General features: G+C 50.1%; 1 protein-coding gene across 4 annotated transcripts in view; it reads right to left on the minus strand.

Moving 5' to 3' along the window:
- LOC137439794 (ralBP1-associated Eps domain-containing protein 1) overlaps positions 1 to 14686 on the minus strand; it is a 35736-nt gene that overhangs the window by 20806 nt on the left and 244 nt on the right. For 3 of the 4 annotated variants that reach the window (XM_068135889.2, XM_068135890.2, XM_068135888.2), the window contains exons 2-8: positions 10167 to 10290; positions 9865 to 10079; positions 7799 to 7943; positions 6743 to 6876; positions 5776 to 5926; positions 5529 to 5592; positions 5007 to 5164 (exon numbers count right to left, since the gene is read on the minus strand). In XM_068135889.2, coding sequence (XP_067991990.2) covers positions 5007 to 5164; positions 5529 to 5592; positions 5776 to 5926; positions 6743 to 6876; positions 7799 to 7943; positions 9865 to 10079; positions 10167 to 10290 — 991 coding nt within the window. The remainder of the gene's footprint in view (positions 1 to 5006; positions 5165 to 5528; positions 5593 to 5775; positions 5927 to 6742; positions 6877 to 7798; positions 7944 to 9864; positions 10080 to 10166; positions 10291 to 14686) is intronic. The other variant, XM_068135891.2, reaches the window with a different exon arrangement.

Raw genomic sequence — 14686 nt, forward strand, 5'->3', positions numbered from 1 at the left:
TTCATTCTCTGTATTCAACAGCATTTCCATATATCTTTTCCATCTTCCTTTAATTCCATCTGGGTCCACAACGATTTGTCCCACTTCATCCTTCAAGCAAATCACCCCCATCACATCACACCTCTCTTTCGCTATCTGCTTTGCAATCCTGAATACTGCTCTCTGACCCTCTTCCGAATCCAAGCGTTCTCTGAACATTTTCCTACATGCCTCCTGCGCCTTTGCTACCTCTTTCTTTGCAGCCTTCTTGGCTGCCTTATAACTTTCATGCTCTGCTGTTTCTGCTCCCGTACCCTTCGCCTTCTGCCACTCCTTGAACTTATTCCTCTTCTCGACAATCCTCTTTCCAACTTTATCATCCCACCACCATGTTTCCGAGTGCCTCGGTGGTCCTTTTGTCCATCCACATACCTCACCAACGGCTCCCAACAGACTAGCTTTCATTAACATCCAGCCACTTTCAAGCTCAACCACATCATCCTCTACCCTACTCAGCCTCTCTTTTAATGCCTCCCTTACTGTCACCTCTTTCAACCTCCACACCTTCATTCTCGGTTGGTACTTCACCTGCCGAGTTCTCCTCGCACCTTTCACCCTTATGTCGCAGACAACCAAGTGGTGCTGTGAAACAGCCTCCTCCCCCGGGATCACCTTTGTGTCCCGGAGGTGCCCCCTATCTCGCCTACGCACCATCAGGTAGTCAACGGTTGTCGTCGACCCACCTGACGTGTATGTAACAAGCTTATTATCCTCTTTCTGGAACTGAATATTACAAATCAGCAAATCAGCTCCATCAGCAAACTCCAAAATCCTTTCACCTTCTCCATTTCTCACACCATATCCGTAACCCCCATGAACTCCCTCAAAACCATCCATACTCCTTCCCACATGTCCATTTAGGTCTCCTCCTACCACAACAACTTCCTCATCTTTCACGTTTTCCATCAGCTTCTCTATCGCACACCAGAACTTGTCCTTCTCTTCATCGCTCCGACCAACCTGCGGAGCATATCCCGAGATGACGTTCACCAAGAGCTTTCCAATCATCATTTTCACCATCATCAACCTATCACTCACTCTCGTCACACTCACCACACTGTCTACAAACCCCTCAGAAAACAGGACACCAACACCCTTCACGCCCTCTAGGCACCCTTGCCACACAAACTTGTATTTCTGTCCCTGCCTACCCTTCACCATTCTCACACCACTTCCCTTCCATCTCGTCTCTTGCACACAACATATGTCCACTCTTCTTCTGACCAATACTTCCACCACTTCTCCTGATCTCCCTGTCATTGTCCCTACATTCCATGTCCCAAACCTCAGAAACCGATCTCCACTTCGGGCTGTACCCTGCCCATATGTAGTTGTAATTGTCATGGTTCTCTTTTTGAGGCAATGTTTTTATGGCCGGATGCCCTTCCTGACGCCAACCCTCTTAGTCGTCTCTTACGACACGCAGGGATACGGTGTACCTATTCTAATCCAGGGTACGCACTGGGAAACGTTTAAAACATGGAAATTCGGGGGGGGGGGGGCATCATGGCTGCGGGGGCCCCGTCAGCACCACGCCACGTTTGCCCGGTCAGCACCACGGCGGCCCGGTCAGCACAACACCCTTGGAAAGGACTTCGATGCACGTCGGCCCGGTCGGCCCAGAGCCTGGCACGAAGTCCAAGGACATCAGCACGTCATCCGAAAACAGCTCCGGTTGGTGCGAACCACTCGGTCAATGGCGCGAACCAGGTCCCGACATACCCTTGCTCGCTTGGCCCCGATGAAGGCCTCGCTGGGTGTTCTCCAAACAGGGGCAAAATCGCCCAAGCCGCGCTGGATTTCGGCGGCAGAAGCCTTGCTCGCTCGGCCCCGATGAAGGCCTCGCTGGGTGTTCTCCAAACAGGGGCAGAATCGCCCAAGCCGCGCTGGATTTCGGCGGCGGAAAGCAGCCACGAAGCGATGATGTTCGGTCGGGCTTTTCGTTGAATCTATGCTGCTGAATATCACACACGTCGGCCCGGTCGACCCAGAGCCTGGCGCGAAGTCCAAGGACATCAGCACGTCATCCGAAAACAGCTCCGAAAAACTCTTCCCTCCGAGCTGCTCTTGAACCTCGTCAGGAATCGTCCCGGTTCGTCTCAGGCCTCCGGATTTGCCAAGAACATGCCAACTATTCTTGTTTGGGACAATATTGATTTTGGGGAAGAGACCCTAACCGGGTGGGGTACAACCAACGATATCAGGATTCAAACTAGTATTACAGAGTTCGCTTGTCTGTCTAGAAGGCAATCACTGAAGGAGAGCGCCCAGTCTTTCAAACCTTCTATCGGTCAGATTAAAGAGCATCATCTTTAAAAAGGCAGATTCCTGTCCACATATTTCATGATGCTAATGATGCACCGTTTTACGACGACTGCTATGGCAAGACTTTTGAACAAGACCTTTGTCATGGAGGAGGCATTCGCTATGACAAAAGTAATTGGTGACACATTCTCTTTCTACCGACTCCTCTCCGGCCTAGCTCCCCTGCTCTGTCTGTGCTCTGTCCCCCAAATATTCCTTCAGGACGCACAAGATCTGCCAACAAATCTCTTATGGTGAAACTGCCAAAATCAAGACTCTCTGCTCATCTTCACTCCTTCATTCCTCTTTTTCCCACCTTTGGAACAAACTCCCTCACTCTCTTAAATCCCACTCCTCCCTCCAAGTCTTCAAAACAGCTGTTCACCACCATCTCTCATCATCTCCCCCATCCAAAACCTTGATCTTTTCTACCCCTGTTAATACACCCCAAATCCACCTCTTTCAATCTCAAACTTCTTTCCTGAAATTCCGACTTGTGTTCATTTGCTTTATCCAGTGTACCCCTCCCCCCCACTCCCCTGCCCCACCCCTCTCCCTTCCACAGATCTTCCGATGTCCTTGTTCTCTACTGTTGTTGTGCTTGTATTCTTCCCTCTTCTCCCCCTCTAGTCTTCCGCTCCCTTTATTATACGTTTTTTGTGTTTAATGTGTTATCTCATACACGAGCCTCGACTTTGTACACAAAAAAAATAAAAAAGATATCTCGTAACTATCGAAGACCTTCAAAAATTGGATCATGTGATGCCTTTTGACCTCCGCCTGTGATCATGTGATGCCTGTCTGAAGTGGATGGAGGTTATGTATTCACTCGTCTGTCTGTTTTTCTGTGAGCAGGATATCTCAAAAAGTCATGGACGGATTTGGAAGAAACTTGGTGGACAGGTTGGGTGTATGACAAGGAAGAATTGATTGCACTTTGGTGAAGAACTGGATTCGGCCTATCAGTGGGATATTTGGCGTCAGGAAGGGCATCCGGCCATTAAAAAAAACATTGCCTCAAACAGGGAACCATGATTGTCATGGGGCCCGCAAGGCTAACCCCCGCTCTAGCGGGGAAAAATGGCCTTAAAACGATCATTCATTCATTCATTCAGTGGGATACAAAACGTAACTGTTCAGCCCGGCAGAGGTATGTACTCTACTGAGTGCCATTCTAGTTTGTGCGGTTTTAATGTCCAAGCGTTCCCCAAATTGATAAAGGCCTGCTTTTAGGATATAATTCACCAAAACACATAAGATAGAGCCTTCCCACGAGAGATACCGCTTAGCTCCACCAAGATAAGGACGCGGTCCCGATAATCCCCAGAACCAGTGATGTTGACAAATCCCTGCCCTCCTCTCTCTGGTGCTGCACGCACCAAGTTTTGCCTCCATAAAACGGGTCTACCCATTTTTGAAGGCTTATTACCCTGTGCTCGCGAGGCGAAAATCAGGGTTAGGCATTCGCTTGCGTACGTACGTGTGGTGTGTCTGCATTTTTAAAATTCATTTTTTCGGCAACCGTTGGTCCGATTGACAAGATTTTACCAAAGGAGCACCTACACCTGCAGAATTTTTTTATTTATACTTATGTCATAGGTCACATGGTATACTCCCTATGGGAAATAAAATATGTTGATGATGTCATCAGTGCCTTCATTATGACGTCATAATTCGACAAGTACAACAATTGATCTGATCAGTATGAAAAATAAAATTTCCTCTGCAACTGTTAGTCCGATGGACACTAAACGTTGTACCATAGGTGCTCCTGCACCTCATCCTGCAGAATTTTAAAATAATTATGACGTCATCGGTCACGTGGTACAGACGCCATCTTGAAAAAAAATCGAAAACCGTTGCACCTCCATATCTCCGAAACCGCTCCATGGAAAAAATTTCAATGTGGCTCATTGTAAAGAACTCCATATGGGGAATAAGTGTTGTTAACGATGCCGTCATTGGTGCCATAATTATGACATCATAATTCGACAGGGACAACGCTTATTTGATCTGATCAGTTAGAAATTTATTGAGTGTGATCTACGCAACAATTATATGAGAATAAAAATTTATGATGCAATTGCTCACGTGGTATCGCAGCAATATTGGATCAAAGAAAAAAACCCTTCAAAAATATAAGAGTTGGCTCGCACCAAGTTGACTGCGCAGAGTAAGTCTTCTATGAATACCACCTAGTCTTGGATAATTACTGAGATATTCAGCTTCCAAATTAGAGAAATTTGCAATTTGTTGCTTTCACATTTTTACTCTAGGCTAATAAGGTATACACTACTAAAAGTTTTGGCTGGTAGTTCCAATGGAGCTCTATGCCTACCCAAATCTTCTGAGCACAAATTATATTCCATAGGAGAAATACAGCATGCAATGAAGTTGGCATCAAGGCAAAAAATGGCACTTTTTGGCTCCGCATGATCCACTTTATCAACTTCATTTGAGATATCTGGCAGGATTTCAGAGTGAAACTTTTAAGAGAGGGGTGGGCATGTTGTTAGCAATCAAAAATTGTGCAGATAAAGTAATCCCCAAAGTTCCGAACAAAACTTGTTTTTTGGGCACATTTCCATCTCAATCCAAGGCCGATTATGTTCGACAGAATTTCTCAATCAATGCATCAGTGAACCACACGACGGCACCGTCACCTTTGTCGTTGTCATCAATATCGATAAGTTTGGGGATGAGTGTCTCAGGAAGTCTCTCTGGCAAATCGTATCCATTCTTCCGTGCCACCACGAGGTGAAACGCTGCACAGAACTCATCCAGTGTGAGCGCCCCATCTTGGTCAAAATCGGACAGCTCCCTGGACAGTTTGAGGTCGCTTTCAGAAACGAGCCTATTTAATTAGTCATCATCATCCCTTTAAAATGGGAGGGGAGAGGAGGGGAATTCAAAAAATCCAAGCAGACAATGACTGGTGAAAGATTACAAATGCGATATCATGTCGAAGCATGAGAATAGACTGCACAATCAGGCCTCGGGGCACATAGCATGGCAAAACAACAGAGGGGATAATGTTGGAGCGAAACACTTTGGACTGGACTCCATTAAAAACTTTGCCAAGCAGAGCAAGATGGGTTGACATCACGGCATTTCATAAGGAGATTTCACTTTGCTTCAATGACAAATTAACGAAGTGCTTCAACCGAGGCCCAGAAAAGCCTTACCAGATGTGTGAAAGCTCCATGATAGGAAGTTTTGACTTGGTGAAGAATTCTTTGGCCGCAGAACCTAAAAATAAAGAATAAAACAAAATAAAAAAGACAAGACTGAACGGCCCAAAATTACTGCATCATTGGAACAATTGCATCAGTGGTCAACATCTCCGATACGACGAAAGCAAAACATTGCGGGCTTTGGAAATCGTAACAAAAATGCCAAGCTCCTCTGTCGGCACGCAGAAAGGTATCTCACCTGGAATGAGCCCTGCCAGGTCATGCTGGATCGTCTTAAACTGGTTGATGTAGTAATCTCTCTGCTCCTCGGTGATGCGCCAAGGATCGTCACTGTAACTCATCCGCTGCTGAGCCTCCTTAGTTGCGGCCCGTGCTGGGGTCTGGTCAGACTGAGGTTCAACACAAACCGATTTTAAAAATCGATCTTCACAAACATCTCTTTTGCAAATAGCATTACAAATGCTCCAGTTAATCCATTAACAGCAGCTAATCTTCAAAATCTCCCTTAAGGACAGCGTCATGCTATCGAGAATACCTTATAGAGCCAATAAGACGTATTTACTGCGGGTAATCGGGGCACACCCTAAGCAGCTGCTTCATTCTCCCTTGGGTACTCTATGTTTGATGGTCATAATTTTTAACGGTTGCAGTAAGGAGGTCAATAAAGATGGTGGCTACGTATGGTTATGAACAAGTGCAGGAAACAATTCCTCGTGTAACTTGGAACATGCAAGTTTTTTTTAATAACAACAAGCTTACGTTGGGCGATATTAACTTGCAGCAGGACGACATTACATGCTTGCTTTCATTAAGAGCTGTGGCTCAAAGCCACAAAAGGCTCCGGGTAAACAGCCAAATGAGGTCGCTCAAACCACAATCAATTATTTCTGCCTTGCCAGATACCCTTTTAGCATGGCTGTGTTACAATGAAACAAATGGAATATTCCACCACTTCTTGTTCCTTCCACTTTCCAACGCGTCCATGGTACATTTTTACTGAACGGAAGACTCAAAGCACATGCTACAGGGACGAATCAAAAAGAAAACCGAAAATATTGGTCTCTCAAGTAGCTTTAAGAGGTTCAAAGAGATAGGTAATTGGTCAGGCATTTCATGGTTTGCGTGGGTTGAGCATTTCACCACCTCTGCTTTAGACCCGAGCACTAACCTTCCCTAAGAGAGCTACGGCAGCCTTCGCACCCCACCTGGACGGTGACATGGTGCGCAGGTGGGGCCGACCCGTCATCCACATCCGCGACTCCCCGCGTGTTTGTGAAGCTCACCCAGTTGTCCTGCTGGGGGGTTGTGGAACCGACCGGCCAATTGCCTTCCCCGTGTCCTGCACGCAAAGGTGGGTATGGTGGAAACAGCAGCTGCTGCAGGACAAACGCCGCCATGAACTTCCAGATGCATTGCTGCTCTGCTGATCAAACCTGAAAAGCCAATCCAGCTACACAGACAATGCAAAGCAAAGGAATGCCAAATACTTCCCTTTGTCCACAAGCAATGCCAACTTGAGGGAAATGCACAAATCGAGTCACATGCCACATGTTGCGCAACTGCAGTTGTTTATCTACCGATAGTTTGACAAATCTCCACCAACAGAGTCACTGTGGAGTTCCAAACTGGTTTTACCACATGTTGCAAGAAAAGCTTAATTTGTTTCATGCAAATCTGCAAGCTAATTCACCATGACCGAATGAATAGAATGAATCACATTTTTGTTTTAGCCATCGCTGCAGAAAGACAAGACATACTTTTACAATGTACAAGTCAAGCCGATTTTGCCAATGAAAATAATTGGTGATCTGCTTTTGATTTGCATGTTTTTAAATGTTGCAAACAACTCAAGTCCTTCTTGTCGTGTCCAAAAGACCTTTTAGACAGTTTCCACAACTACACCACATATCCGTTTGTCCTACGAAGAGTGACCAAGCGACCAAATGGACTAAGATTGACTAAGTCAATCCAAGTGACCTCAATTTTCGGCCCAACTATTAAATGTCAGGCTCACTGTATTACACGGGTGGCCACATATGGACAGCATCGAGCGTGAGACATTATTGCGAAGGAATCTCAAAAAAAAAAAAAGCCTTTTTTGCAGACAATCGCAAAAACGGACCAAATCGTACATCCAAATTGCATTTGCTGTCAGACGAGAAAATGCCATACTTGCACTCTCGTTGGAACGCTAATGAACGTGGAGAGTAGCCTTTTGGATGGGGCTAAATGGTTTGCATCTACAGACGGTGTGGTCTCACCCATCGACCTCTCGGTGAAGGGTTTCCAGGACACGGGCTGCCCGCGCTCTGCAGCTGGATGCCAACCGGTTGGGGAGCAGGGCGGAGTGTGCTGTGGGGACACCGTGGGGGATGTCTGCTCCTGCGGAGGAGACTTTGATGACATCTGGAATGACAAACACATTACCCTCGTATAAACACTCATTTGTATGATTTGACCCATTAATAAGGATTAGTATTGTTTTGAGAACCTCGGGACTATTGACATCTAATTCAAAACGTCAACTAAAGTCTTCAAAAAACACAACGTAACTCGAAAGAGACAAAACTGCCAAAGCAGCAACTACTGCAAAGAGATAGAGGACAAACACAAAAGCACAATTCAGGTTCGACCAAATGGCAAAACCTCTAAATGTCCGACACGCAGAGCGACATATTGACATCCTCCCAACGGAGGCTGCGGATAGCAATAGTAGAGCCAAGTCGTAATGAGCGACAGACTTTCACGTGCAGAGAGCATCTGATACAGGGTGTCTCAAAATACATGGAACCCATGTCACTGCTAATAATTCTGCCAATATTAATGTTCTTGTTCTTTTTTTTCAGATTTGAAGAGAGGAGACCATAACAACAAATAATTATCAATCAAAATGCCTTGGACAAAGGAGGAAAAAATATTTTGCGTCACTACTTATTTGGAGACGAAATCATTCAAAACGGTGCAAGCAAAATTTCGCAGGAAGTTCAACTTCAACAACTATCCCCAGAAAAACCAAATTTATCGTTGGGCACACAAATTTCAAGCCACTGGATCAGTAAACAACCTCAACAAGAAGGCAGAAACACCCAGTTCTGGCAGGAAGCTGACTGCAAGATCTCCTGACAATGTGAATGCGGTGAGACATTCTGTCGGAAGGAGCCCGAAAAAGTCCATCCGAAGACGTAGCCAAGAGCTGGGTCTTTCACGTGCGTCAGTGCAAAGAATCTTGATCAAGGATCTTCAGCTGTACCCATACAAGATCCAGATCAAGCATAAACTCACACCAGCTGACATGGCAAAACGTGTTGTGATGTGCCGGTGGTTCGAGAACAAGATCGAAGAGGATCCTGACTTTCTTGATGATGTTTGGTTCAGCGACGAAGCACACTTCTTGCTCTGTGGGCATGTCAATAGCAAGAACAATGTGTTCTGGGGCACACAAGCCCCAGACGAGGTGCTTCAGAGGCCCTTGCACTCTGTGAAATGCACGGCCTGGGTGGCCATCTCAAAACATGGCATAATCGGACCGTTTTGGTTTGAAGACGCAGACGAGGAGGCAGTCACTGTCACAAAGGAGCGTTACATTGTGGTGCTCAACAAGTTCTGGAGGGGACTTGGGAGACGTCGTGGCGTGAATCGAGATGTGCAATGGTTCCAACAAGATGGGGCAACTCCACATACAGCCAACATCACGATGGAGTGGCTGGACCACCGATTCCCTGATCGGCTGATCAGCAGGCGCCGCGAACCCGAGTGGTCTCCGCATTCACCCGATCTGAACCCCCCCAGATTTTTATCTCTGGGGGTTCTTGAAGGACCACGTGTATGAGAATCGTCCTCAATCCATTTCTGAACTGAAAGTGGCCATCACCCAGAAGATTCGTGCCATCAGGAAGGAAGAGTGTGTCAGGGTGATTGACAACTTCGCTCGTCGGCTTCAAGTGTGTCTAAGGCGCAAAGGCGGTCATTTGGAACATGTGCTCTAATAAATGTATCCTTTGAGCTCGAGACCTCAAATCTTCAGTTTTTTAATTGTTATCATATCAGCTTCCAGGAAATGTAATCTTTTTTGGAGTTTCTTGTCTGAGTAATAAATTATTATCATGTTAATGGGTTCCATCTATTTTGAAACACCCTGTATAATGAATACCAGAGCAATTCCATCAACGACACCGAACAGCAGGCGTGCCTCAGGACCGGCCAAGATGGACATGCATCCGAGCATTGCCGACATTCACGCCATGATCGCCGTGGAAAACTACAAGCGAACATTATCAATCGGAGATCCGAGAGGGTCTTGCGACCACTTCACGTTGCTGTTTTCCACCTGCTTCTCCAGGATCCTTTGGGTCGTGGCAGGCACAGCGCTTGGAAGCTCTTGTGCGTTGTGCAGTTTCTTGTTGTAAACCCGCCCCGGAGGTGGTGGGAGGACAGCAGCAGAGCCATACGGTCCCAGCGGACCTTCATGCTCATAGTGACCCTGCACCGCGTGCCACGACTCCACCTCGCTTGGAGCAATGTTAAATCTGGGTAGTTCGTGCACTGCAATTCAGGCGAAAGCATCGTTAGTCAAAACAAGATCGGCAAGTAAGGAGGTGTTGGGGGAAGGTGGGCGGAGGTTGGGCTGACCTGTCCCAATGCTTTCCAGACGAACCGGCAGTCCAGCCTGGGCCACAGCTATCAACTTGAGAGCGATATAAAACTGGCTCCTACCAAAGTACCCCAACCTTTTTGCACCGCAAAGATCTGTAATCTACAAGGCAGAAAGGCACGACAAATCAAAATAGATCCATATGAAAAAAAGCTGAACCCTTACGACTGGTGCGCCTCAAACAACCATTCTACCAAAACAAAAATTAAACACCATCAATTGCTTGAAAAAACGAAACTAACCTCTTCCAGAACCAAGCAAATGTCTTCTAACGAAAAGAAGTTTCAAATCAGCTCAATATGGATCAGACATTGGTATTTACAAACCATCTTGCCTCAATGAAGGTACCTGGTGTGGTCCGTCAGCTCAACGGCATGCATAAACACCAAAAATGTGTCGCCATGGACAAACGTGTGTTTGTTTTGACATGATGCACATCACGCTCTGCCACACTTTGATTTATTTGATTTTTGTGGCAAACCATTTCAGCTTCCCGCATTGCAGGATCAGCTAGTTAGGTTGCAAATGAGGCCTGCAGCAGCTTTTGTTTTCCCACTCTGCAGGACCAGATCATTATCCTTTTTTGGAAATATCAACATCATCACACGAATGAAAGAATCATGCCGTCTGGGGCAATACGTATCACGTCGAAAAACTGAAAATGCGCGACGGTTTACCATGGAATATCATTAAAGCAAAAGTGAAATCAAAATCAAACATCATGTGGAACGAAATCCATCGCACAACCACATCCAGTGAATAAAAGCGAGCGCTCAACGCGATCAACCGAAGTCATCACGCTGGCAGCAGAGAGGTTTAATTTGGAATCCAGCTCGAAGGCAATTTATGGCTTCAAGAAGCAATTTGCTACAAATCCTTATGCTTCATCACATACACTAAGAATGAAGGGAAAAGCTTGTGGTAATTGAGTGCGGTGTGTGCAGGTGGGGCATTGTGGAGGGCAAATGTGCGTTTCGTACACATGTATTGTATGGAGTGGTGTGCCCCTGCGGTTGGCTCTCGGGGCAGTTTGCATCCCATATGGTTTGAGCTCGAGGTACACAGGCCGATGCGGTTGGCGCTTGGGGGCGCCAACCGCATCGTGTAGTTGGAGCTCAGGTGTGGTTGGAGTTCTGGGGATACACGGTGATGCAGTTGGTGTTCTGATGACAAGCGCTGATGTGGTTGGCGCTCGGGGTAAATGCGCCGGTGAGGTTGGTGCTCGTTTAGGAGGGCAGGGGAGGGAAACGCTCCCGTGTGGTTGGCACTCGAGGGGAGGGGGGAGGGAAAGGGGGAGCGCGCCTGTGCAGTTGTAGCTTGGGGGACACTCGTCCGTGCGGTTGGCGCTCGGGGGACACTCGCCCGTGCGGTTGGCGCTCGGGGGACACTCGCCCGTGCGGTTGGCGCTCGGGGGACACTCGCCCGTGCGGTTGGCGCTCGGGGGACACTCGCCCGTGCGGTTGGCGCTCGGGGGACACTCGCCCGTGCGGTTGGCGCTCGGGGGACACTCTCCCGTGCGGTTGGCGCTCAGGGGACACTCTCCCGTGCGGTTGGCGCTCGGGGGACACTCTACCGTGCGGTTGGCGCTCGGGGGACACTCTCCCGTGCGGTTGGCGCTCGGGGGACACTCTCCCGTGCGGTTGGCGCTCGGGGGACACTCTCCCGTGCGGTTGGCGCTCGGGGGACACTCTCCCGTGCGGTTGGCGCTCGGGGGACACTCTCCCGTGCGGTTGGCGCTCGGGGGACACTCTCCCGTGCGGTTGGCTCTCGGGGAATACTCTCCCGTGCGGTTGGCTATCAGGGGACACTCACCGTGAGGTTCGTGTTCGGGGGACACTCACCGTGAGGTTCGTGTTCGGGGGACACTCACCATGAGGTTCGTGTTCGGGGGACACTCACCATGAGGTTCGTGTTCGGGGGACACTCACCATGAGGTTCGTGTTCGGGGGACACTCACCCACGAGGTTGGCGCTCGGGGGGACACGCGCCCATGCGGTTGGCTCTCGGGGGACACTCACTCGTGAGGTTGGCGTTCGGGGAACACTCACCCATGAGGTTGGCGCTGGGGGGACACTTACCCGTGATGTTGGCGCTCGGGGGACACTCACCCGTGAGGTTGGCGCTCGGCGGACACGTGCCCGTGCTGTTGGCGCTCGGTGGACACGCGCCCCTGCGGTTGGCTCTTGGGGGACACGCACCCATGCGGTTGGCTCTTGGGGGACACGCACCCGTGCGGTTGGCTCTTGGGGGACACGCACCCGTGCGGTTGGCTCTTGGGGGACACGCACCCGTGCGGTTGGCTCTTGGGGGACACGCACCCGTGTGCTTGGCTCTTAGGGGACACGCACCCATGCGGTTGGCTCTTGAGGGACACGCACCCGTGCGGTTGGCTCTTGGGGGACACGCACCCGTGCGGTTGGCTCTTGGGGGACACGCACCCGTGCGGTTGGCTCTTGGGGGACACGCACCCGTGCGGTTGGCTCTTGGGGGACACGCGCCCAAGTGTTTGGCGCTCGGTGGACACGCGCGCTGTGCGATTGGCTCTCAGGGGACATGCGCATGTGCGGTTGGATCTCGGGGGACACGCGCCCGTGCGGTTGGATCTCGGGGGACACGCGCCCGTGCAGTTGGATCTCCGGGGACACGCGCCCGTGCGGTTGGATCTCGGGGGACACGCGCCCGTGCGGTTGGATCTCGGGGGACACGCGCCCGTGCGGTTGGATCTCGGGGGACACGCGCCCGTGCGGTTGGATCTCGGGGGACACGCGCCCGTGCAGTTGGCTCTCGGGGGACACGCGCCCGTGCGGTTGGCTCTCGGTGGACACGCGCGCCGTGCGGTTGGCTCTCGGGGGACACGCGCCCGTGCGGTTGGCTCTCGGGGGACACGCGCCCGTGCGGTTGGATCTCGGGGGACACGCGCCCGTGCGGTTGGATCTCGGGGGACACGCGCCCGTGCGGTTGGATCTCGGGGGACACGCGCCCGTGCGGTTGGATCTCGGGGGACACGCGCCCGTGCGGTTGGATCTCGGGGGACACGCGCCCGTGCGGTTGGATCTCGGGGGACACGCGCCCGTGCGGTTGGATTTCGGGGGACACGTGCCTGTGCGGTTGGATCTCGGGGGACAAGCGCCCGTGCGGTTGGATCTCGGGGGACACGCGCCCGTGCGGTTGGCTCTCGGGGGACACGCGCCCGTGCGGTTGGATCTCGGGGGACACGCGCCCATGCGGTTGGATCTCAGGGGACACGCGCCCGTGCGGTTGGATCTCGGGGGACACGCGCCCGTGCGGTTGGATTTCGGGGGACACGTGCCCGTGCGGTTGGATCTCGGGGGACACGCGCCCGTGCGGTTGGATCTCGGGAGACACGCGCCCGTGCAGTTGCATTTCGGGGGACACGTGCCCGTGCGGTTGGATCTCGGGGGACACGCGCCCGTGCGGTTGGATCTCGGGAGACACGCGCCCGTGCGGTTGGATCTCGGGAGACACGCGCCCGTGCAGTTGGCTCTCGGGAGACACGCGCCCGTGCGGTTGGCTCTCGAGGGACACGCTCCTGTGCGGTTGGTCCTTGAGGCTCTGTTCAGATCTAAACCACAAGGAAAAACATTTTCAGGTCATGAATCAAGAACGCTCTTACTTTGCTAATACAATTTTATATTAATTGAGGAAACTTTCAGGTGGACATTTAGTTTACCAACCATGGTTTGATGACTTGGTGGACTCCCAAATTAATCTTTTTTTAATTAGTCTATGTGAAGGTCCAATCTGCATCGTGGAGTTAAGCTAAGGTAGGTAGGTTTACAGATAGCGTGTTACACTGTTAGGGTCAGTTAGACGTGACTGGCGACAACAGGAAATAAGTACAAAGCACGAAACTAGAACGGAACTCGGTTGAGCGTATACCTGCGCCATACATGAACAGTTTATGTTTTGTATCCACCGATAGGCCGGATCTGGATTCGGACCTGAACCAAAATCTAATCAGCTTGTGCTCATCGTCCAACCAACTCATCCACCAAGTTTTGTTACAAGTAGTCCACAACTTTGTGAGATATCCTGATCACAGACAGACAAACAGACAGGGATGAAAACATGACGTCATAAGGTAAAAACCAATCAAAAGCTTCGTCACCTGAGTAGAACATATCGTCATGCAGGTACAAAACGCGCAGATGACAGACTCTGAGGAAGGTCCTTACATCTTGAAATAAAACTCCTGTTAACTTAAAATCTTCCTCTCCCAGAGGAAGAACATGGAAAGGGAGGAGAGGAGAGACACCCCCAGTTGGAAAGGGATTTGGGGACACGCAATGACGTTGTGGTTTGTGTTGGGGTGGGGGGATATACAGGAATGGGAATTCCTCCACCGGTTCCTCTCCCCCCCCCCTTTTCAAGCAAAGGGACAAGGGGTCGACGGGAGGGGTAATAAGATAGTAATCGCCGTTGCGAGGGACCCCGAATGACAGCCCCTTTAACCCCACGGCTTCCTGGCCCTGGGTAC

This window comes from Myxine glutinosa, chromosome 14 (assembly GCF_964187855.1).
Source record: "Myxine glutinosa chromosome 14, kmMyxGlut1.1, whole genome shotgun sequence".
In the NCBI taxonomy this organism is placed as follows: Eukaryota; Metazoa; Chordata; class Myxini; order Myxiniformes; family Myxinidae; genus Myxine; species Myxine glutinosa.